Source organism: Polyodon spathula, chromosome 13 (assembly GCF_017654505.1).
Source record: "Polyodon spathula isolate WHYD16114869_AA chromosome 13, ASM1765450v1, whole genome shotgun sequence".
Taxonomy (NCBI): domain Eukaryota; kingdom Metazoa; phylum Chordata; class Actinopteri; order Acipenseriformes; family Polyodontidae; genus Polyodon; species Polyodon spathula.
In genome coordinates, this window is record NC_054546.1 from 385,285 (window position 1) to 410,788 (window position 25,504).

Genomic DNA, 25,504 nt, shown 5'->3' on the forward strand with positions numbered 1-25,504 from the left:
TGTTTTCCCATTTAACAATGTGACATTATGAACTGAGAAATGTGCTCATTGAGTTCAATTTGCAAACAGTGGTATTGGTCTATTCAATTGCTCTAAAAGATGCCTTTTGTATTACATTTCTGGGAGTCTCTTTGGTGTAGCAAAAAATGAACTATTTTAATTATGTCTGCACAACATTAAGACCAAGCTGCTGCATTCCAGAACATTGGCTATCGAATCACAGTCCTGGACAGCTATTCCATTCCATGTTTAACAGGTAAAATGAACTCCTTAACTACAGGGTCTGGATGAAGGTTAACTTGGTTCAATGAAACAGTTTAGACCAGGGTTGGAACAAAGACCAGGACTGGAATAGTCAGCTTTGATCACTCCGGCTATATACCGATCCAGAACTTCAAACAACCTTTTTACATTGACACTGAAACACTAAAAGGAAGTTTCAGGAAGACACAGTTAGAGAACTGGTCTGAGCAGTTTCTTAGTAGTTTTTGACAGCTATGATGAATATACACTTTCTCTAGCATTAAGTAACCTTACAAATACCTGTACAGAACTGCAGTGTGGCCAGACTTCATGCCATCCTCAAAAGGGTAGAAACAGAAGTCTATATACTATATTGATCTATATACTATATTGATCTATATACTATATTGTATAAAAAGGATGAATTTTTAGTTGTAAAGAAAATGTTTCTAAATGTTTAAAACATGCACCTTCCTTTACTGAGTATACATGAGAACAGGAGCGGGTGTTAACAGACTAGTTAAGATAAGGCAGGATCTTGAGGTCCTGCCAGGACTAAAAGAGTTAAAACACTTGTGGTTTGTAATTGTGACCCTGAACAGACCCACTAATCAACTACATGAACATTCGATTCCTTCTCAAGTATTAAACAAGGGGGACTCACCCAGGTTTGCAGCATGAAATCCTATCCTCCTTCTGTGGCAGGTCCACTGACTCTCAAATACTGCAGATGAGTGCTGGACTCTTAAATACCTGGCTCCCCCTGTCACTTCCCAGTAATCTCTCACTCCCCGAGTCCTGCCCTTGTTCCCTGGCTTCCCAGTAAGGAGGAAGGGGTAGGAGGCAGTCTCTCACCCCCACACTGCTGAATCAGTACAAAGCAGTTCTGATGAAACCCAACTGATTGGCTCTGCTCTCCAATTCTCATAAAAGAATAAGAAAAATGTCTATTGTTTTAAGAAGAAATTCCCCTTATTGCTCAATCGCAGCAGAGAGCAGGCAACCATACAGCGCAGTGCTGTCAGGAACAGGCATGAGTAACAGTCAGATAAGTGGCTTACCTCACTTTTACAAAACTGAGGAGGAAAAGAAATGAGGACTCTTCTTTGTGATTCAGAAAGTTTAAGAATGAAGAACGCGTGTAAGTATAGTGCTGGCTTTAAACCAACGAAATAAAATTTGCAGTCAGCCCAGACAAGCATGGCAAAGCCTACAGCATGCTGCAGTAAAGTATGGTACAGTAGAAGCATGAAGAAACATGGGGAGCTGTTACAGCACAATTCTTTTTAAACTTGTATGAGGGCTGTAGCAACTGCACTGTAGTGTTTTTATTTTAAAAACGCATTGAGCTATCTCTTTTGGAAGGAGGTTCGTTAGGGTTATGGTTATTTATGATATATCATGACTGATTTACCATGGGGAAAGCATGAGAAACAATACAATGCACATGCAAACTGATCAACTTCTATGAAAGAAGAGCTACTAAAGGAACAGAAAATGGGATCACACCATACGGAAGCCAAGATTGGCAGACAGACCGACGGACAGGAGCCTCCATATCCCCCAGGATTCTGATACAGCTTGTCAGTGAGCTAAAGAATGTTCATCCCAGGTGATATCACAATGGGATAAGTGGTTTCACTGGATAAAACAATCTGATTAGATAGATCAGAACAGGTAGAAGGAGATATTCTGTCCTCAATAAAACACTGTCTTTGGCTGGCAATCAGAATGCACTGTAATATACTGTAAGTTCTGAATTATTTTCATTTTTTTGTATGTTTCAGCCCTAAATTCTCAATTGTTTAAGGAGAGTGAATGTTTGTATGAGAATGAGAGAGAAAGATCTCAGAGTCTACAAAATGCCCACAAGTCAGTTTTTGTGACTGCCTGAAGGGTGCCCAGACAGGCTAAAAGAATTGAATCTGTTCAGTCTTGAACAAAGAAGACTACGTGGCAACCTAATTCAAGCATTCAAAATTCTAAAAGGTATTGACAGTGTCGACCCAAGGGACTGAAAAAAGAAAAAAAGAAACAAGGACCAGGGGTCACAAATGGAGTTTAGAAAAAGGGGCATTCAGAACAGAAAATAGGAGACACTTTTTTACACAGAGAATTGTGAGGGTCTGGAATCAACTCCCCAGTAATGTTGTTGAAGCTGACACCCTGGGATCCTTCAAGAAGCTGCTTGATGAGATTTTGGGATCAATAAGCTACTAACAACCAAACGAGCAAGATGGGCTGAATGGCCTCCTCTCGTTTGTAAACTTTCTTATGTTCTTATGTTCTTATTAGAAACTGATCTGTAACAATAATACGCAGTTTAATACAAGTCATGGTTACATTGGCATAACAAACCAATTAGTCAAACTAGGGGCAGTCTGTTACAAAAAACACACTGCTGGTGTTTAGAAACTCTAAACACGTTTCAAGAGTTCGGCACAAAGACCTGGACCCAGCTTTGTCACCACACTTGGAGAATGCTCGTTTAGCTTCATGGCTCCAACTCTTCGGAGCTCTCTCCTAGCTTTGGTGCGTGATGCTCCCACCATGGCGCACTTTAAATCAACTCTCAAGACCCACCTGTTCTCTTTTGCTTTCCATGCTCTTTAAGCCTGATATCTGCTATTAGCTGCATGTTGCTGCTACTATGTCACGAATTATGCTGCTGTCATGTATTCTGCTCTTTCCACTGTATTTAATGCACTAGTTCATGTATTATGCTGCTGTCATGTATTCTGCTCTTTCCACTGTATTTAATGCACTAGTTCATGTATTATGCTGCTGTCATGTATTCTGCTCTTTCCACTGTATTTAATGCACTAGTTCATGTATTATGCTGCTGTCATGTATTCTGCTCTTTCCACTGTATTTAATGCACTAGTTCATGTATTATGCTGCTGTCATGTATTCTGCTCTTTCCACTGTATTTAATGCACTAGTTCATGTATTATGCTGCTATCCTGTATTCTGCTCTTTCCACTGTATTTAATGTACTATTTCATGTATTATGCTGCTGTCATGTATTCTGCTCTTTCCACTGTATTTAATGTACTATTTCATGTATTATGCTGCTGTCATGTATTCTGCTCTTTCCATTGTAGTTAATGCACTAGTTCATGTATTATGCTGCTGTCATGTATTCTGCTCTTTCCACTGTATTTAATGCATTATGTATTGTGTTTTTTTTACTGTATATCATGTATTATGCATTTCTCTGTATTTAAAGTATTATGGATTTTCTTGTTGTTATTGCATCTTGTAAAGTGCTTTGTGATGGTGCTCCACTATGGCGCTATATAAAATAAAGATTGATTGATTGATTGATTGATCTGTTACTAGAAACTGACACAAATCTGCCCTTTTCACTCTTGGCTTTGTGGTATGTTGTTGTTGTTGTTGTTGTTGTGTTGTTTAAGATCACGTCTCTATATCGCTACATTCTTGAAATGTATAAAAACTAATTGGAAACAAGTAGCATAGCCTGGCCAGCCCTGCTATCTGCTCAACACACTTCTTTCTATATATAACACTGACAACAGCTGCTGGTTGAGCGGGCTCAGTGGGTTCCATTACGATCTCTTTCGTACAGTATTAAAGTCAACTGTTTGTTGTCTTTTCTCTAACGGAATATATTTTCTGGGATTTCATATACTGCTGGGTACCTTGCAAGAAGCTAATGAGTGTGTTCCAATTCCCAACTGTAAACCTCGTCACCAGCAGTGGCTGGAATTATCAGCAATCGAAATGATGCATTGTAATGTGGGAACTAAACATGTGTACCAACATTAGCCAATTATGGAATACGGAACTATTTTTTTTTAATCAGGGAGAACACGTGTGGATCACAGGATCATGTTCTATAGCACTGGATGTAACTTTATCCAGAAAATTATAAACAACCAATATTCTATTACTTTTATGTATCAGAAAGGCACTGTAATAGAAATGACCATTGTGAGACAGTTCACCTGCAATCTGTCCATTGCGTTTCGCGTCATTATTAAATCAACCCTCATGTTCAGTTTCACAAACTAACAGTTGGGACAGCACCATGCACAAGCCACGACTCAATACACCGCCCCGGGAGAACACAATGACTAAGAGTCGTGCGAACACAGCCAGTCAAATTCACCAGGAGTTTGTGGGAAACATTGGATGTGACATCACCCCAAATGTGGGGGGAAAACGGTTTGAATTGAATTCAATATTTTACAATATCACATTTTTCAATACTGTACTTCTGGTACAGAAATATATTTTATGCCAAAGGATCTGAAAACTGTAACATATTTGTTAAATAAATGTTTTGGTTTTTTTTGTTTATTATTATTATTATTATTATTATTATTATTATTATTATTATTATTATTATATAACAAATGCCTGAAGTATTGTCAGATTTGTTAACGTGAACATTTGTTACATCAAATTTCTCTTTTTCATTAATAAAATTCTAAATTCTGCATGAAAAATGAATGGTTGTAGATGCATAATGTAACTAGTATACACGGCAGTCTATTGCTTTAAAAAGCTTTAAAAAAACTATTGTGAGAAGAGAAAACAATAATACTATTTTTTTTTTTTTTTTTTTTTGTTACAGTGTACAGTTTACAAAAATAAAACGCATTGCTTTTTGCCCTGTCAAGATGACGCGATAGATCTGGCACTGTGAATGTACCGCTCTAGCCTTCGCGGGGCTCAGTTCTATGCTCCTTGGCAGGTGAAGAAGGGAAGAGCGGAATCATCTGAAAAATGGCGACCGCGGTGAATATTGGAGAGCTGGGCTGCTAAACAGGCGGGAAACTGAGGGGATTCATAAAGATCAGCGCCTCAGGTTATGCACGTAAATAGTGGGGTACAATGCCCGAGACCAAGTAAACTGGAGTCTGTAACGATGAAAGACAGGAAGCCACTGGGACTCGCCGGAGGGTAAGTCAGAGCGATGACTTTTCTTCCTCAGTTAAGTTTTATTTATCAATTCATTTCTGTGTATTGTTTTGTAACGTCATGAATAACTTCGTCAAAGAGTTTTGAGCTGAGAGTTATTCTCGCCTCACTGAGTGTGCATGGTGTGACCGGTGCTGGCTTGCTGTGTTGTTATTTTTTGTCAGTGCCGGACCGTGTTGGATGTGGTTGCTTGCAGTTCTCCGAGTCCTAGTTTGCCCAACCCCGGCTCATGTGATCTGAGACCGCAACAGATATTTTTAAGTTATCTTATTTAATTATCCATTATGTTTAATGTTATTAATGGGCGTGATGAAAGTTTGCAACACATTTGTAAGTCGACTTATTTAACTATGTTCCATGGAATTATTATTAATATAATTGTTAAATGTCGTGATCAAAGTTTCTAACGTATATTTTCAAGTTGACTTATTTAACTGTGTCACGACGTTGTTGTTGTTGTTGTAGTCGTAGTAGTAATAATAATAATAATAATAATAATAATAATAATAATAATATGTCGTACCGGTACCCTAAAACATTGTTTCCTGTGTTGGCTTGCAAAATAGAATGAGACATCTGACAACCACGTGTGCAGACAGTGTGTATGTGTCTGTGTTTTTTCTGGGTCAGTGAATTTCTTAAAATATGTACTGTGTGTGTAGCTATACATACTTGCCGGTGGCTGGCTTGTGTACAGTATTATAAAAAAAAGGGTTAATGACTCATTACTTTGGACGGAGTACTTCGCTGAACAGGCGCCAGCAAAGGAGTTCAAATTAGAATAAAACGGGAAGCAGACTAAAATGAAACTGAAGTCTCACAAGCAATTGTTTTCTGTGTGTTGTTGACATCCACCGTGGAGTGCATTCCTCCACCCCTCCTGCTCTGGTAAAGCCTGTGCCAGTGTGGAGTGCATTCCTCCACCCCTCCTGCTCTGGTAAGGCCTGTGTCAGTGTGGAGTGCATTCCTCCACCCCTCCTGCTCTGGTAAAGCCTGTGCCAGTGTGGAGTGCATTCCTCCACCCCTCCTGCTCTGGTAAAGCCTGTGCCAGTGTGGAGTGCATTCCTCCACCCCTCCTGCTCTGGTAAGGCCTGTGCCAGTGTGGAGTGCATTCCTCCACCCCTCCTGCTCTGGTAAAGCCTGTGCCAGTGTGGAGTGCATTCCTCCACCCCTCCTGCTCTGGTAAAGCCTGTGCCAGTGTGGAGTGCATTCCTCCACCCCTCCTGCTCTGGTAAGGCCTGTGTCAGTGTGGAGTGCATTCCTCCACCCCTCCTGCTCTGGTAAAGCCTGTGCCAGTGTGGAGTGCATTCCTCCACCCCTCCTGCTCTGGTAAAGCCTGTGCCAGTGTGGAGTGCATTCCTCCACCCCTCCTGCTCTGGTAAAGCCTGTGCCAGTGTGGAGTGCATTCCTCCACCCCTCCTGCTCTGGTAAAGCCTGTGCCAGTGTGGAGTGCATTCCTCCACCCCTCCTGCTCTGGTAAGGCCTGTGCCAGTGTGGAGTGCATTCCTCCACCCCTCCTGCTCTGGTAAGGCCTGTGTCAGTGTGGAGTGCATTCCTCCACCCCTCCTGCTCTGGTAAAGCCTGTGCCAGTGTGGAGTGCATTCCTCCACCCCTCCTGCTCTGGTAAAGCCTGTGCCAGTGTATAAATACAATTTCTACAGCTGTGGAAATGAAAACATGGCATGCATAATATAATAAGTAGGTAATGTAGTAGAACACAGACTGCAGTCCCCTGAGAGAGTGTATGTTTTAAACCACAAGGAGCCTGGCTTGCACAGGCAAGAGTCAACAGCACAGAGCCACATCCTTTCCTTTCCACTTCCTTCCTTCTGCAGCTGGTAGTGTTACTGGGGACTTGGAGCAGTCCTAGTGTTAAAAAGTTGTGCGTGTGTATTTCTATCAATTATGTGCTTTATCTAATGCAGAACTATTTGCATGCTGTGTAATCATTGGTTCCAGGAATTGTCATTGCCACTGCACTGTTGTTGATTGGCTAGGAGGAAAGTGCAGGTTCAGTGCTCCGAGAGAGAGAGGGCTGCACAGTCTAGCAGTGCTCCTGCCAGATATCCATTTTATTTCATGTGGTCACTTCATGTACCCTCTTGCCACTGCTTGTAATGAAGAGGCTTTCCAGTCATCTCTTTGCTGGTGTAATCGGCACATCATTGATCTCTTTGCTGGTGTAATTGGCACCTTGATCTGTATGTGTAGAAATTAAAGTTTTTGAAAAATGCCCTTTCTAAAACTGCATTGGTCTTACAATACAAAAAAATAATAATAATAAAAAAAAAATGCATGGCCTGTTACAACTGTGGGATTTAGAAGTGCTCACAGGATTTTCAGCAAGCACAGGTGTTGAGTTTGTGTGGGGGCGGGTGACATTACAGGGATGGAAAAAAGACTCCCATTGCATAGCAGTCTACTCTATTCCTGGTTTAATAAAGACTCCCCTTAGCTGGTTACCTATGCGCACTGTGGCTAATCAAGCTCATTAGTAAAAGCTGGAATGGGTGAAAGTGCTATGCAATAGGAGTTCCGTCCTTGCATTTAAAATTGAGCTAAAATGAATAGATGAAAACTAATGGTAATGCATTGTGTAACCTTCTCTTCGTGATGTTTGCAATCCCTTTTGAGCTGCTCAGTTCTGCTGCTCCAGTACTGCCAGGCTGTCTGACCATGTGGCTGTGCTTCCTGATCACATGAAACACACTGAGCTGCACAGGGAGCACCTGGCTGACTCCATGCTGATGAATGCAAGGGGCTCCTCCTTCATTGAGTGTGTGTGTGTGTGAGTGTGGATGTTTATAAGCAGGGCTCACTGTGGGAAGATATGATTGCAAACACATTCTCACCTGGGAATAGACATCAGTAGCTTTCTTCATTCGCTCTACAGGACTCTTTATACTACTGCTAATGTGAATACCAGTTAAAAAGAGTTTGCTTTTCACACTGTTAACAGATTGTTTAAAAAAATAGTACTGGGATTAATATTTGGGGCTAAGATTATGATTTTACTCTGTGATATTTCTGTACACTTTGTTTTAATGACTCTTTCTTCTCTGGACAGTTTAACCGTGATTGTTTTGGTATTCATGTTCTCTACATTTTTCAAATATTTCAAACATTCGTTGTTTTTGCTCTGTCATATGTTTTCATCAGTTTGTTCGCCCAAAACTCATTTTGCCCGACATGAAAAGAAGTGATCCTGAATCTGTGACTTTGTTTCTTTTCCAGTAATCAAGCTATTACGAGTTTGTTCAGCCCGAGCTGTGATCCAGGTATGTTATAATTTGAATCTAAAAAGAGACTGGTTCTTGTAACGTTGAACCTTGTCTTCACTTGGTGATGATTTTTGTTAATATTCATAAAATACACCATCTACTGACAGAGCCGTTTCACCCTTGCATGCAAAGTGCAATTTGATACAATAAACAGATGGTGCAGCTCTGTGACAGATTGACAGACATCAGCATTTGTTCATATACGGTTTATCTTGCAGGCTCTCGGTCTTGTGTTTCTTTATGTTTGCGATTGTGAATGCTTGGTTAAAGTAGCTGGGAAGCATGTTGGGCTCTTCTGAGTTTCGTTTTCCTCCACCTCCTCTTTTCTTCACTCAGGAATGTTTTTCACTCCTAGAGAAATGTGACCTTCGAGCTCAATTTTATTATGAGTGACCGCTGACCTAATAAACCAAACAAAAAAAGGACCGGTGTGCTAAAAGATAGATTTCATTGTCTCAAAAGATTCTGGTGTGCTAAAAGATAGATTTCATTGTCTCAAAAGATTCTGGTGTGCTAAAAGATAGATTTCATTGTCTCAAAAGATTCTGGTGTGCTAAAAGATAGATTTCATTGTCTCAAAAGATTCTGGTGTGCTAAAAGATAGATTTCATTGTCTCAAAAGATTCTGGTGTGCTAAAAGATAGATTTGGAGGAGATCATGGAGAAAGTACAACTGCTACCTTTTCAACTAAAATAAAACACAGAGAGTGCTTTAAAAGAGCACAGTCTTACTTTAAATAAAACAAGTCTCACCAGAACACCATTCTCACTGTACACAGATGACCTTCCAGGAACAAGAAAACCGCGTTGTGATCCCGGACAATGTGAACCCTTAACAATTAATGTACGATGACAGACCTCAATCGCCTCAGAAAATACCTCTCTTCTGTTGGTGAGACACAGCAAGTACAGTGTATCCCTGTCTGCTACACAATACAGCACACCTGTTCACTGCACACACGACTGCAATTCACTGGCATCGTTTCACCTCTGGGCTTCTCTGTACAGTTTCTCTGCAGCAGCACACAAACTCTGTTCACTGTTTACAGGTGCCAAGTGTGTCTTTTTTTTCCCATTTGGCTTTTCTGCTGTCCAGTGAAACGCTGTTAACCTGTAAGCTTGGGTGCCCTGGAATAAAGCTAATGCAAGTCTTTGCTTTTTTTTGTTGTCTTATTTGTGTTCTTTTGTGGAAGTTGTGACGGTTTGCTTGGTTTTCCCCAGTTAAAGACCGCCTTGTGCTTGGATCCCCCAAGCAGCACTGCAGTGATGCTAAAACCAGCGGCCGGTCTCACTGCAGCCCAGCGGTGAAGCCAGGCAGTGGAGTATCCATGCCGCCCCCCAGGAAGCACAAGTGTAAACCTGCTCTGCCGATGCAGAAGACTCCTGACAAAAGCCCCGTCCAGGAGGCCTTCGCCAGGACTGCCAGCTGGGAAAAAGCAGGGAGCCCGAGCAGAGGGATCAGCAGGAGTCACACACACATCCCCATGCCCAGTGTGGTGGTGAAGAAGCTGTGTCTGCCCTCCCTCAGCTTCTCCTCCTTCGTGCTGGCCAGTGATGACTCCACCAGGAAGAAGCCTGTCTCTAGAAACAGCATGGCCCCTTGCGTGAAAAGCAGCAGTCTTGCTTGTGATGAAAGGACAGAGTCCCAGGATGGAGCCGCGAAGCCCCACAAGGCGCTTGATTTCCTCTGCCCAGACAGCAGTTCCTCGGGCAGCCCTCCCTACACTCCCAGGAAGATGCAGTCAAGGCTGCACAGCCCAGAGTTCAAGGAGACCCTGCAGAACTACAAGAAGCAGAGGGAGCTGAAGAGGCAAAGGCTGGAACAATCACAGCACACAGTACGACTCACTTGTACTTTATGACCATATTTAGAAATGGTTCCTGGCTCCCAGAGGTGCGGGGCACAGTTTTGATTGGGTCGTCTGACCACCATGTTTTCAGGTCTTCGGTGAAGTCCTTTGAGTTTGTAAACGGAACAGTAATGAACTAGACAGTAAGAAATATGTTTTCACACAAGTCTTAAAACAGGGTGGACACATAACCCATTCAAAACTGTGAACTTATGAACACTTCCTTCCCGTTACATCAAGAGTAGCAGCCAGGAACCAACTGCAGGGCTTCAATAGGTGTGCCCTTAACATCAGGGTTCTCCCCAGGCCTTTTCAGCCAGACAGGCCGCCCGGCTAAAATAACCTGATCCACCCGTCTTGCAGATGCTACTGTGCCTTTTTAACAATAAGGATCTATTGGTCTTCTAGCAGACATTTAACAACATTTAACCAATCAGAGAGTTGAAGGGGCGGGTTTTCTGTGTTTTAGCATTCTAATAGGCTAAAACGTTAAATGACTGCTAAAAAAAATAACCAATTATTTTCAAAGCAAAAATAGTAATAATGAATGCAGGGGGTGAAAATAAACCAGCGGTCGGCGCAATCTACCGCCTAATACTATATTTGCACCGCCTACTTTATTAAAAAAAATATTAAGATTACTTTTGGGTATTATCATTTTTGTCGTATTATTGTACTGTAAGGTTATATATATATATAATATATATATATATGCACCAAGGAAAGGCGTGATGGAATATCAGCTGTTGTCAGCAGACATACACATGCTTCAGTGCAGAGGTGCTGGATTATTACACTGCAGTTTCATGCAAGAGTTATGATGGAGACCAAACGTGTGGGAGTACTGTTGTAAAAAATGGTTGAAATGAACAGATGCTTTAAAAAAATGTAGAGTAGCGAAAAGCTAAGATAGACGTGCATTAACAAAATGCCCTGAAAACTTAACATAAAGAAAATAATTTAAATTCAGCAATAAGCTCAATAATTAAGCTAAAGGAAGTGAAAAGTGTACTTTCTTTTTCTGAACGCCAATAACCCTGCGTTATCTTTCAAATCGCAGAGTGCCTAAATAAGCACAGTAACTTACCATCATAAAAAAGTCATGAAAAAGAAAATGTAGAACATAAAGCACAGCCAGATCTAGTCAGCGAAAGACAGCACATTCAAATTCTTTGTCATATTATATATTTAAGGTAAGGCAAGTTTATTTTTCCATTAAAAGTGCTCCCGGCTATAATGTTCTGCCACCCGGGTGTACAGAATTCCTGGGGAGAACCCTGAACATCCCCATTTCAGTGTGGTTAAGAAAAGGGACATTTACTTAAGTCATTCTAATGACCTCAGCCAAGCTAATAAACAGGGAGTCTTGAACTGGAACAGATGTCTTAAATGTATAATAATGTTGTCTGCTCTCAAATTACAGGTTAACAAATCTTCTGAATGCCAGCGATCAAATCCAGTCTCTTACAAATCGGCAGGTAAATTAGCTTGCAGTATTAATAATCATAATAATAATAGTAATGATGCAGATGATGGTAATGAAACAGCTTTTAGCTGGAGATCGAGTGATGAGGTCACTGTGCTTTCCTCTTGTTCTAGGCCCGTCCCAGCTCTGTAATACGACAACCCCGAAGCCGGTGCCGTCCTCCAGCCAGCGTAAGGTTCGAAAGAGTTTGTGTTATTCACCTGAGTCTCAAAGCAGGCACGTGAGCCCAGGTTACAAGTCAGCAGAACAATCCCCTGGGAAGAGGAAAAGAGACCTGGACGAGGAGGATGGGAGGCTGAAAAAAAAACCCTTTCTAAAGGATTCTGGCAAACAAGTGAGCAGCAGTAGCAAGGCCCAGAAAGAGAGCCCCGAGGTTATCCAACACGGCTCCCATCCTTCGCATTGTGAAACCGTTAAGCACAAAACTACAGCCATTGACAGAATTGAATTTAAAATGGCTTTGTTGCGACGCATGACTAACTTGAACAATGCTGACCTCTCTCCCAGGGAGGAAGGTCCGCCGCGGCAGTCTGAACTTGAGAGTGGAGGTTCTTTGTTGCGACGCATGACTAACTTGAACAATGCTGACCTCTCTCCCAGGGAGGAAGGTCCGCCGCGGCAGTCTGAACTTGAGAGTGGAGGTTCTTTGTTGCGACGCATGACTAACTTGAACAATGCTGACCTCTCTCCCAGGGAGGAAGGTCCGCCGCGGCAGTCTGAACTTGAGAGTGGAGGTTCTTTGTTGCAACGCATGACTAACTTGAACAATGCTGACCTCTCTCCCAGGGAGGAAGGTCCGCTGCGGCAGTCTGAACTTGAGAATGGCGATTCTTCTGTCTCTGATCACTCCTTGTCTAGCGCTGAGGTGGCCTTGGGCTTAACAGATGGAAAAAATGTCAACACCACTGAAGTTTACCATAAAAATGGTACATTGTCTCCTGTATTGAGAACACCGGAGAGAACCGAAGGGAGCTCTCCCACTTTAGCTAAGAGCGGCACTTTGCTGTCCCCCCCATTCAGGGAGGGGACTCCTGGTGGAGACTCTTGTTCTGATGGAGGAGGGACTCTGGACAGGACTGCAGGGTACTGGCGGGACAGTTTGGATAGTGATGAGGGAGGCGCTGTGGGCAGCCTGAGCAGTGACAGTGATGATGAGGACGAGCCTTTGTTGTCGCTGGATGAGTTCATGTCTCGGGGTTCAAAGCCAGCTGCCACGCCAGAGAAAAGCTCTTATTCGGAGCCCAGCACTCCTGTGTCCTCGAGCCATGTAAGTATGCATGCAGCTGGTCTACACTCTGTACAGTCCTGCACTTTCAGAATCTGTTTCAGTTCTGGAGTTGACCTTTACAGAGATTGGAGCTTGCTGTCTCTGAGATTCACCACTTTATTTCCGGTGATACAAAAATCCAGGCATTTTATGGAGCCAAAAGGAATTGCCCGTATAAGTGCATGAATTAAAAATCTGTACCTGTGTAATGGGATGCCCGTGTATTTGTTCAATTGAAGTAGAAGAGAATGCTGTGGTATGTTGTGTTTCTGTCTGCTGTTGACCTGGTTTTCACTCTGCAGGTTCTGTTGTGTTTAGTTTACAGCTGGCCCCAGCAGACCATTAAGTTACAAAAACAGCCTCGAAAGCATGCTGAAAGAAAAGGAGGAACAGCAGAGGTGAGTTAGCTTCCTGTTGCCTGAAAGACGCCAGCATTGCTGCAGAGCAGGTGTACAATCTCCTTTTAAAGTCTGAGGGAAAGGGTGGCAAAGTTTAAAGTTTTACATTTTGTCTGTCCCCCCTCCTGATCTGGTTTGAATGGATACAGATAAGGGGTTGCATTGCCATGGCCCGCTGCGCTTTATTGAACTTGAAAGAACAGCTGAGTAACAAAAGAGCAGCCGCTCCGGCAGGAACAGATACAAGAGACAAACTGCAACCCAAACACAGCACAACAAATACGTTTATGAGCAGGAATTCTACTAGAGGTGCAATGCTTCTTGAATTCTAGATGTGTAATACTGGAGCATTGTGAAGCACACCCTTTAGGATTCCCCTGTGTTGTTGTAATAGTGCTGCTAATCTGTGGTTGATTGTTGTTGAATTTTGTGTTGAAACCTTCAGAGTGAAAGAGATTGATCTCCAGTTCCAGAATGACATCGGAGAGGGCAAGGTGATGTGGAAACTGAGTGAGGAGCTGGAAGAGGGCAGTGCTGATGAAGAGGAGTTCATTCCTGAAGAACACCGGTAACAACACAATATTTACAGCCTGCATTGGGAAATGGACTTGTTCTCTCGCATGTCTCGACTTGGTTTGGCTTTTTTCATTGGGAAAAGTGAATAGAAACATTTCAGTATTCAGCACACAGGTGCAGATTCTAAAGCAGTTGTTGTTCTTGTGTTGTGCAGTCAGCTCTGTTGAACTGTTGAAGACTTGTTTTCATGAACCAGCAGTGTGTGGAGACCGACGTATAGATGCGAGTGATGGGGAGGGCAGCGCTCCAGATAAGGGTTTGGGTCTGGGAGTAACTTGCCCTCTGATTTTTACACTGAGAGAGTAAAATGTATTTTCAGGGGGTAAAATGCAACATTGTGCCAATATGTTGCATTGGACCAGAAAAAAAAAGTATATAGCTAGGTTTGAGTAAGGAGGAGAGATAGAGAGCATGTTGGAGGACAGCAGGGGGAGCTGCAGTGCAGTTTTTGGAGTGAGACGGGACAGACAGCAGAGGCGAACGTGCATGGAGGAGAAGCAACTAACAGAGGTTTTTGTTGTTGTTTAAAAACAGTTCTTCTAGTACTGAGTTAAACTGGAGGTGGCAGCAGTTTTCCAGTTTTGATCTATGTGCAACTATTTACTCGATTTATTGGAATAACAAACGTTCAAGGGCAGTCATCTGGAGCTGGGGAGAATCTTCTAAAAGGGTGTTACAGTTTCTGGACTGCCAAAGTGAATGGGTGTGGGTCTAAAGTTATACACTCTAGCGAGGCGCCTATTTTTTGGTTGGTCAAAGTTATCTGTAAAGTTAAAAATTCAGTAATTTTCTTTTTACAGTCTATCTTTTGGAAAAGTAAGATTCTTTGGCATCCTTACTGATAAAGGACAACTGTTTTTTCTATACCAAAATTGACTACACTAGACTGACTGACTGGACTATTAGGGCTGTCAGAAAAGTACACTCTGTATGTTGTGAGTATTGGAAAACGTTAAGAGCATTTTGACTTTCGATTGAAGTGTGGACGATGTTCTTTACAGGATGTTTTTGTCCTTTTCTGGTGTGCTTTGCACTAGTTGTAACACTGTTTGCTGACATTGTCCAGTATTCTGGCAATTGAAGCTGCTGTGTATTGTTTTGCTCATGTTATTTATTTATATATAATGCTATTTCTTTTTTCTTGATATTTGATCTCTTCTGTGAGAGATTGATGCTAAAGCTATCCTGGACAGGGCGTATCTTGCTAGAAAGGAATATTCTTGAGATAGTTGGTTGGGTCCTGGTGACGGTGAAATTAAAACTGTTAAATTAATACATTGGTAGGCTTTACCTACCTGGCACCTGAACTGGCACATTACTGTTACAACATTACCTTGAAGTCAAGAGTAATCTCGATAAATACTGTACAATCTTTAATGGTAATGGGGTAGGCATTTTAACTGCAGTGTTATTTTGAGCTACTGTACTACCATGTGTAAGCTCTACAAGGTTCTATATCGAGGTATCACACTGACTCTGCAAATTACTTATGTTAACAATAAATTCATAAACTCGGTGAACATGATAAATTTTCAATATAAAGCCATACATGTAAATGAAATAAGGAAATTCATTAAGTTGTAAAACAGTTTGATATTGCAGGCACCTTTTTTTTTTAGCGGTTGCCTCTGACGATGGTTCCAGTTGGGTTTGCAGCTGGATTGGGGTGTTTTCGCTTCAACCTGTGTAGCTTCCAATCTGTGATTGGCTGCAAAGACAGCAGGGCTAGCCAGAGATTGGATAATGTTTGTTGGGTTGGTTTTTCTTGTGTACAGTTTCCTTGTAAGTGAAGACATTGTATTCTGGGAGATGTAGTTGTTAGTGGAAGTTTTAGGGGAGGCAGACAAGCTGTGCAGCAAAATTGCTCTGCATATTTTTACGCGTTCAATTTAAATTTGGTGTGTATTTCTGATTATTTTTTTAATGTGTAAAAAAGGCTGGCACACAGTGTATCTGGAGCGCTGGTGCAGGGGACGCCTGGAAGGGTAGACGTACCCACACCAAAAAATATTATTTAACTAAAAGACAATGTTGAGTAGCAACAAGTAATTACGATTCATTGTCAAAATGGACTGGGAAGAGGGAATATGGGCTCAACCATGCTTATTAAATGATGAACTGGTTCTTGCATTCTCAGCTAGGACCTTTAATACCCCTGTATCTGTCTTCAACAAAGAAGACTGCGATCTGATCAAGGCATTCCAAATTCTAAAAGGTATTGACAGTGTCGACCCATGGGACTTTCAACCTGAAAAAAGAAATAAGGACCAGGGGTCACAAATGGAGTTTAGACAAAGGGGCATTCAGAACAGAAAATAGGAGGAACTTTTTTAGAGAATTGTGGGAGTCTGGAAAAAACTCCCCAGTAATGTTGTTGAAGCTGACACCCTGGGATCCTTCAAGAAGCTGCTTGATGGGATTCTGGGATCAATAAGCTACTAACAACCAAACGAGCAAGATGGGCTGAATGGCCTCCTCTCGTTTGTAAACTTTCTTGTGTTCTTATTTAACAGTAGTCTCCTTATACTGAGCAACAGAACCTGTTCTAATGTCTACTTAAATTGAGGCCCATGTGCAAGACAAGCTTAATTGTTTCGATTTATTATTATTATTGTTGTTGTTTTTTTTAGTGATTTTGTGGAGAAGTTTTCCATTATTTCTGATGCCATTCCGGACCTGCGCCCAGGAGAGGAAATCTTCCACTTGTCAAACTTCGGGAAGCTCTTCACTGAGGAAAGTCTTGACTTGAGAAACTGCGGATTGAGCCCTCAGAGTCGTGAGCAGGACGCGCTTCTGAGGTAAGAAATGACAGAGAGCAAGTGGACGCGCTAGCTACCACAAAACACTGTGCTTTGATAGAGCTTGCCAACAATGGAGAGCGAATGAAGCACTCCTGCCTGTCTACACATGCCCGGTGTCACGCGTGCTGCTCGGGGGATTCTTTTCATGGTACTCATCTTCTAATTTAGTATTGTGGTGGCTGTGGCGTGTGTTACTGTAACATGCTCAGGATCCACAGTGTGCTCCTCTATGAAATGTACAATGTAAGAGAAGTTACCATGCCTGAAAAAAATACAAAGGATGACTTCAAATAAAATAACCATAAGGAACTTCAGTTCTCATGAGGAGAACAGCTGACCTGTGAGAGGGAAAGTTTAACAGACGTCTGTGTCCGCTGTGACGCGTGTTTTTGTTCAGAAGAGCAGATTGAATGATGAGCTGTGTCCTGCATTCCATTATAATCCCTGCTTTGCTTTCATTGTGTTTAACAGTTTCTGCCCTCGAAAACAACCCTTTGTGTGCAGTCAAGGCTTTCTGAAGATGGCGTTTCAGTGTGCTCCTCGTCAGCCATCTCTTTACAAGTGGTTGTTTCAGGTAAGAGGAGGTTTCTAAAGCCGGGATTTCTGACACGGAGGAGGGGGGCAGCATGCCGTAGATTTCACTGCTCATTCTTGACCATGTCTGGCTCCACCATGTCTGTAATAGAAATGAATTGCTTGACAACTTTTGCAGCAGCAATTTCCAGAAAAGCAAGGACTCCTGCAGTAACTATTAACTTATTTTGTGTTCCTCTTCCACAGATGATGTCTGTCCATTCAGATTTTTTGACTTCTACACTCATTCTTAAAGGGCTAAGAGACCTTGCATTGAATGCTGCTGATCAGATAGGTACGTGTTGTGTTGTGTATTTTCATGCACATTCGCACAGTGTAGATGCCTATGGCCCTGTTTCAGTTTTATCTATTTGATAGTATATTTTACAGTTTGGTAAAAACAGTTTAATGTGCATGTAGTTATTCTATGTGTATTAATATAGTACATGTATTGTAATACTGTTTTTGTTGTTTTCATTCAGTTCTATACAACAACAAAACAGTCCGGGTCTGGCTTCCGCCTCTGGAAGACGTGGTGCTCGTGTTTCTTAATATGGGCGTCCCCTTCAGCAGCCTGTTCCCACTGGAGAATCTCCAGCCAGACTTCTCTGAAGAGGACATTGTGTAAGTAGAGTCCTGACAAGCGCAGCTCTCAGATCCACAATGGGCAGGCTGGGGGTCTGTAGTGACCAACAGCATAGCCATGCAAGTGGTCTGAAGCAGTGAAGCCCCCACAGTATTTCTAAAAGCCTTGAACAGCAACTGCCTTTAGTGTACCTTGCACTGTACTGTGAAAGGTGTTGACAGACATTTGCTTTTACTGTCTCCTGCTTTTTTTTTCAATGTTAAACAGGCAAAGGGTAGATGCTGTGGCAGAGGATGCTCTAGAGAGTCGTGAATGTGATCCTGTGTGTTTCCCATTGCAGAACTTTGTCAATGTACTTCAGGTGAGTCGCACAAAGCCAGTGTTGGTTTCAGATAGTGGGAATTGCCTCTGACATCACACTCACGCATGCACACACAAGCACATGCATGTACACACACGCATCATTTTAGCACTGGGGTTTGTTGTTGTTGTTGTTCTTATTAACCTAAAGTATATATTGAAATGTCAAGGATGTTTAAGACGTGAAGGGCTTGGCCCTGCCACTGCTATACACGGTTGAACTCAGTGCATGTGTCGTTCCCTCTGATTTAGTATCTGGTGATGTGCACCTCCCTGTGCCCCAGGGCCTACAGTGACCGGGACAAGCTGCTGCTGCTGTCCCTGCTGTGCAGAGTCAGCCTGGAGAAGGGGCTGCGCCTGCACCCCATGGTGGAAATCCAGACGATCATTCACAACCTGCTCAAGAGCATCAGGCACTGGGACACGCAGGCAAGTTCAGCTTGGAGGCGCCTCTTCACACATTCTGTAAAGTGTAGTGTGAAACACCTGGGATTGAAGTGCAGCAGTTGTGTACACAGCTTCAGAGAGTCTGCTTGTCTTCAGGAAGCCGTGACGAGTGATCTGATCAGCACACAAGCTTCGGTAGCAGCATACAGGCTTGTTTCTGTGGAAGCTCACTGTTGTTATCTGTATACAGCTTTGTAATGGTGGAGGAACGGAAGAGGCACAGTTTCGAATTAATAAGACAAGCCCAAACCGCTGGCTGTTAATGTATCTGAGCGCACATTGTGCTTTCCTTCTTGAAGATACAGTGCCCCACTGTGGTGTTCTGCGATACCTCATTTAGGTAGTATCGATACGATTTTAAGTTAAATAAATTTTTTGTTTGGTTGGTTTTTCAGATGCCTCTAGTTTGTCTAACTTTGATCAACCTAGCAGCTCATCACCATAACCTGCGATGGCTGGTTACATTACTGCCCATCTACTCCCGCGGCAAGTAAGTTACAAAAAAACAATACAATGCGACTTTGCTTTTTAATATCCTTCTGTGTCTCTTAAATCTGTAGTTTTAAAAGCATAAACTATAAACAGTTTAACACCACCTTCCAGAAAGCTTGGTTTAAGTTGTGCATCAGAATTTCTTATAGAATATACTTAATTTTGCTTCAGAAAAGACATTTCTTCTCTGACATTCTGTATGTTGACATTCAGCTATTGTTGGTGTGTATATTTCAAACCTACATGAGATTTCTCATCTGCTTTTGTAGACAACTCAGGAGACATGTGAGCCTGGCGCTCATCTCCAAACTCTTGAACAAGAACTGCACTTACAAGGTGGAAAATGCTGATCTTCAGGTATGAATGCAAGCTCCAGGTATTTCTTCTCCTCTTCAAGATGTTTCTTGATTAGTTTCGTTAGTTGGGACGGTGCTCGCCCCTGGGCTTTGTATTTCAAGTGCTGGCTGGACGATTGTAAGCAGGGCCGGGTCACTTCCAATTCCTTTTTAAAATCCATTACCAATTCCGATTATTTTGAAGGAATTGGTATTTCACAGATATTTAATAATCTTGTGATTTTGTTTGACTGCTTTCATTTGATGCCAGTTTAATCGACTAACAGTCACTTCAGCTTAAGTAATGTGTTGCCACAGCGAGAAGCTCATTTTAACAGAATGCTGCTAATTGCAGTTTTGATCAGTGATGTGTTGGAATTGGTTAAATGGGAATGGGAATTAATTTTGAAAATTAATTGGAATTTCTCCCAACACTTATTTCTAAGGAAGCTCAACTAGAGGGCTCAAACAGTGCTGGGACCCCAGCTCAGCCACCATGAAGACGTATTTGTAAACGTTGTTAAACATGATCTCTCGACTTGTTTTGCAGCTAGCTGAACTTCGTCCCTACTTGATTCGAATGAAGCCCTCCTCTCTCTTAAAAAATATTAAAGCTGAAAAGAAGTGGGGGAATCGGCTGGGAGAGGATCAGCCATCAGAAATCAGCCTGGATCAGGAGGTGAGGATACTCTTAACACATGTCACAGCATATCATTGCAGTGCTGTATATACTGATGTGTGTCACAGCATATCACTGTAGTGCTGTACTGTACACGTTGGTAAAATTGTGTTCTTGTTTTGTTCCAGGCATACTACCTTGCACATAGCCTGTTGGCATTGGCCAGTGAAGTGGTGAACTTTGATTCTGTTCCTGCCAGTCAAAGAGTAAGTATACAGAGGAGACTGGAGGGGCAGGGTGCCGCTAATGCTCACTTCATGCAGGTGTTTCCACTCCCCTCAGTCTGGGAGAAGCATGCAGTGAAGTGGAAATGGGAAACGCATGCTTTAGTTGGGTTTGGCAGTAGCTTACCTCTTGAAACCTACTCTGATGTGCATTGAAACCACAAAATCATTGATCCTTTATGAACCTTTTCGCTACCAAATGTAGCCAACTGTTACTGCTAATGACCAATCACTGCTACTTATTACAGGCTGGGTCGGGTGGACTGGCCAACACAGACCTGTTTGTAATCTTCTGTATCCATGTATCTGCTGTACTGGACTCTGCAGAAAGGACTGTTGTGATTCTCAGTTGATATAAATCACTAAGACAATGAAAGTGTATGAATTTTATGTTTTCAATAGACACTGACAGTACACTCCCTCCTGTGTTGTGTAGTATCTTTTATAGTGTCTTGTTTCAATTTGAAGTACTCTATCTAGTTCCAGTTCACTGATCTAACATGATGTCAATCTGTTTCTTTTCAGAAACACCTAGTGCTACTGTCTGCTGAACTGGAAAAGCACGTGAAATGTGATATCAGGGAGAGCGATAAGCTTGTTTACCGCAGCAAGGTCGGTGCCACTGTGATGATAATGAGGCTGAAGTGTCCACAGAGCATGGATGGGACAAGCTCCGTTGAGGACACTGCTGTCCAGTGGGGGCACTATGTCAGGCACGCTAGGACTAGGGACGAAACATGACTGTCAGTCCTCAGAGTCCTCCAGGTCTACAAGGGTTCATGACTGGATTGCCTCCACAGAACCCCTTTCACAAGAGCACCAGAACAGGCCAGTTTGTGGAGGCGCTCCAGTCATGAACCCTTGTAGAGCTGCAGGACTAGTTATTAAACAGACTGCCCTCTGAGAATTGTGAAGGACCTGGGGACTGACGCTCTACTGTACAGTCCAGAGATGTGTTCAGTGGTCAGAGTGCCATTTCACTATGTACCAGTGCAATCATTTAATTTTCTAACCTTCCAGTCTTTGTGTTTTTAGGTCAAGGATTTGGTTGCTCGGATTTATATAAAATGGCAGGAACTCCTTCAGAGATCCAGGCCTCTGCAGGTAGGGTGTTGACTTCATTTCATCAGCTGGAATATGTTGCCGGACCAAAATAATCCACATCAGCTTGATTCAGGTCAACCAACCACCGGGCTGGAAAAAATACTCTGTGTTCTTTATTATTTTTTGTATTTTAACTAATCTTTCGATTCACTGCAAATTATATTTTCTAGCGGGTTCAGCGATCCCTATCATGTAAGATATGATTTTATAACATTTCATGCTGTCTTCTACCAGGACCCCCTTGTAAATGAAGTGCCTATCTCAATTGTTCTATCCTGGTTCAATAAATACATTTTGAAGATGGAGTAAACAAAAAGCAGTGTTACTGTGTCTTCTGGAAGAGATTGTTTCAGCATCTGCCACTACCAGAGCTTTGCAATAAAGCCTTTTTGATTTTATTTTTTAGGGTAAGCTGCATGACTACTGGGAGCCTTCAGTAGAGAATGCCAGCACAGCCAGCCAAGAACCAGAACTGGAACCTGACGGGGAGGCCAACAAAGAACCTGTGACTTAACTACTGAAGAATGTGAGGCTAGCGGAGAGGAGATGCAGTGATTCAATTTGCTCGCTTACGATCGGTTCTAAACATTCAGCCTACCCTCCACTTGCCTTCCACATTTCAATACACCAGCAATATTAAATACAACACAATCTGCTGACTGAAATTCACACAGTCAATATCAAAACGCTTCTCCCCTCCGACATCCCCGCTGAAACGGACCGAAGAAATCTGGTAGTGTTTCTTTAGTCTAAATTATACTTTACAAACAAAAAAAGCCAAATTAATTATTCAGTATTTTGGTGTTAACCCTTAGCTAGCCAGTGTCCAGTATATTTAACATTGAGAGAATAGACATTAAACAGTTATGGGAACACACCCAGAGCCGCGTTGTTTCCAGGCTGACAGGTTTACCTGGGCGATCTCAACACTACAAGGTGGGGAGAGCTGACGAGAGAATGAAGTGCAATTGTTACTTCAGCTTCAGGCAAAGCTGCTAAAAAAAAAATGCAAAGATCACACGCAAAAGAAATAATTCTGCTGCACATTTTACATATTTTTGTTACTGTATATATTTATAAAGAAAGTAATTGCACTTGGCAGTAGCCGTTCTGTTTCAGCCCTGTCCACATTGGATATGTTAACATGCAGGCAGTGTTCAGAATCAAAATAAAGAATTTACAATGAGTGCAACGATACCTATTTCTTCAAATCAATTACCTTTCAGAAGTATTAATTAAATCTATTAGTGTGCTGATTTCAAAACATGAAAAGAATGACCTTCCATCGCCATTATAATTGAGTAGCAATGAAATTCATGTCGGCACAGCGTGTTTTAAAAGCCAATTGGAAGTGAACTGCCCTCTCGTCCCGGGCCCTGATCTATTTACTGCTGTACCAAGTGAAAACTGACCAGGAAAATATGATGCAAAACCAGTGGATGCACTTGATTGGTCACCTAAACGTGAGCTTTCCTTACACCTAACTGAAGAGGGAGGTGAAGCGGTGGAAGCTGGGATACATATGTCCGAGAGTTCCATCCAAGAGTTCAATCGCACAATTCACTGCAGACATGACGCGATTCTGAGCAAAGTGAAATAAAAAATTAATTTAAAAGGAAGGCAAGACAAACCGCTAAAATTGTTTTGTGTTGCGTAATTAACACGTTTTATTTAATTAATACCCAACACCTTCTGATTTCCTCAAGGTAAATACTTTGAGAATGCAAGTAACGGCGCACCCCTGACTCAGAGTATTGTGTGTTCGTGGACAGCTCTGAATTCTGAAAGCCTTGTCCTGGAAATCATTATCAATTCCTCTTCCTTGTGTGCTGTGTCTCGGGTTAAAAGGGAAACCCAGAATCAAGTACTGATTTCCTGATCAGTTCTCATTGAATGCGAGGCTAGCATTTGTAGACTATATAAAAAATAAAAAAGCACAAAATCGTGGAAGGCTTTTCCCCGTGCAATTGCTGGTGCTCTCCCCTCTCCCCTCTCTCCATACACCACCTTCAGGACCCTCTGTAGTGGTTCTCCCGAACACTTCGTATCACAGTCGAGTGGAGCTGACTTCTAGCCTGCACCAAATAAAGGTCTGTTTGGAATGCTGAGGGTGCATCACCTTCATTAAAAGAAAATCCAGTCCAGAGTATTCTGATGTTAGGAACTGCATGGAAATGTTCGCTGTTGTTTTCTGCACCCAATCTCCCCGCCCCCAAGCCATTTGAATGTATGTTTTTATATTAAATTTGGTTCAAAATTGTTGTCCATTGTCTTTTGATTTCTACAGTTTTTTTAAAAATATGTTCTATATTTAAAGCCTTGCTTTTCATTTCTTTTTATAATGTTTGGTACCGGTACAACTGTTTTAATGTGATTGTAATATCTGTACTTTTAAATATTTGTTAGTTATATAATAAAGATGCAAGTCTGTTCCTGCTTTGTAATACTGAATTGTGTTCATTTTTTGTGTGTGTGTAACGGAGGGTATGTCTCTTCTTTACAAAGTGATTGCAAGCCAGTCCCATCAAGTGTCTCCTGCTTCTAGTAGTGTACAGTCCTGTGCACCTTTATTACAACACCAAGCTTTGTCATGTATATCCTTTCATATGCCTACTACCATGAAAACCTCTGGGAGTGAATATCCGTGATCTACAAACAACAGGCATGCGTGTGAAAATGTGCCTTAATTAGGCATCTTAACTTCGAAACATTCTCATGCATTTTACCATGTGTGTTCCATTTCTCTCACTATTTTAAATGAATTGCATGTGTGGCCTATTAAATTAGACTGTCGCCAGTAATTTGCCTGTTTTGTCACTTCCGAGATGTTCAGTTCCAGTGGTTTGATTTCCTATGCACAACACATGAAAGCTGCAGAAGCACTGGGGTGTTGTAATATGTGTGCACTCTACTGTATCTCTTGCAGCTTCACCAGTGTGGAGTCTGGTCACAGCACAGGAGAGAAGCCAGGAATCATTAGCTTCCAATGAACCCATGCTGGTGCTGGAGAGTCAGTATAAATACATACTCTACTCCTGCACTGTGAGTATAAATACACGCTGTCTACTCCTGCACTGTGAGTACAAATATACGCTCTCCTGCATTGTGAGTATAAATACACGCTCTCTACTCCTGCACTGTGAGTACAAATATACGCTCTCCTGCATTGTGAGTATAAATACACGCTCTCTACTCCTGCACTGCGAGTATAAATATACGCTCTCCTGCATTGAGTATAAATGCACGCTCTCTACTCCTGCACTGTGAGTATAAATATACGCTCTCCTGCATTGAGTATAAATGCACGCTCTCTACTCCTGCACTGTGAGTATAAATATACGCTCTCCTGCATTGTGAGTATAAATACACGCTCTCTACTCCTGTATTGTAAGCCTGCTCATAAACAGCTGTGTAAATAGCTTTGTTTCTTAAAAAGAGGATTTTTTTTTATTCCCTTAAAACTCTTGCATTTATTTTGAATTCCTTTTTTCATGGTTCCATAAGTGACAATTAAGACGATTTGATTTTTAAACCCATTTCATAGGACATGTTGGTGTAAAATTGTTATGCTCTGTCCGGCAGTTTTTATTTTATTTTATTTTTTTGTTCAGTCTCAAACACACACAGAAGATATTTAGAACTGTGTGCATCTTGCTTTGCCTCAAACGCGGTAAAACAGTAAGCTGCTCTATGCAATCCCAGAGTTATCCAACAGATGGCGACAAACCCCATGAAGTATCTCACACGCAACAGGCGGAGAGAGCAAGACCAAGTACATTGTGACGTACTTGAATAGGTGAGGGATTGTCACGGACAAGAACTGAAGAACACGGTTACGTCATAGCTGCCGAA

The 25,504-nt window shown here is 42.0% G+C and overlaps 1 protein-coding gene across 3 annotated transcripts; it reads left to right on the forward strand.

The window, feature by feature from the left end:
• The first annotated feature begins 4,927 nt into the window (after window positions 1–4,927).
• Window positions 4,928–24,082, forward strand: LOC121325735 (SMC5-SMC6 complex localization factor protein 2-like). Of its 3 annotated transcripts, none has more exons than XM_041268651.1 (21): window positions 4,929–5,175; window positions 8,428–8,471; window positions 9,254–9,366; window positions 9,696–10,312; window positions 11,748–11,802; window positions 11,924–13,077; window positions 13,396–13,475; window positions 13,921–14,043; window positions 16,682–16,849; window positions 17,324–17,426; window positions 17,633–17,720; window positions 17,908–18,049; window positions 18,279–18,372; window positions 18,624–18,800; window positions 19,214–19,308; window positions 19,580–19,667; window positions 20,196–20,324; window positions 20,453–20,530; window positions 21,074–21,160; window positions 21,584–21,652; window positions 22,059–24,082. In XM_041268651.1, exons 3-21 carry the CDS (start codon window positions 9,324–9,326, stop codon window positions 22,164–22,166), a joined length of 3,498 nt encoding a protein of 1,165 aa, XP_041124585.1. In that variant the 5' UTR covers window positions 4,929–5,175; window positions 8,428–8,471; window positions 9,254–9,323; the 3' UTR covers window positions 22,167–24,082. The 3 variants fall into 3 exon arrangements, with proteins under 3 accessions (XP_041124584.1, XP_041124585.1, XP_041124586.1); XM_041268652.1 differs by having other exon boundaries at window positions 9,254–9,318; XM_041268650.1 differs by lacking the exon at window positions 9,254–9,366 and having other exon boundaries at window positions 4,928–5,175.
• The last annotated feature ends 1,422 nt before the right edge of the window (window positions 24,083–25,504 follow it).

What these genes read in the sequence shown, in the direction of transcription:
- LOC121325735 (XM_041268650.1), top strand. Translation starts at nt 5,084, where the DNA reads ATGCACGTAAATAGTGGGGTACAATGCCCGAGACCAAGTAAACTGGAG. An exon ending in CAGCCCGAGCTGTGATCCAG is followed by an intron (nt 8,472 to 9,695) that starts GTATGTTATAAT and finishes GGTTTTCCCCAG; the next exon opens with TTAAAGACCGCCTTGTGCTT. An exon ending in CTGTTCCTGCCAGTCAAAGA is followed by an intron (nt 20,531 to 21,073) that starts GTAAGTATACAG and finishes GTTTCTTTTCAG; the next exon opens with AAACACCTAGTGCTACTGTC.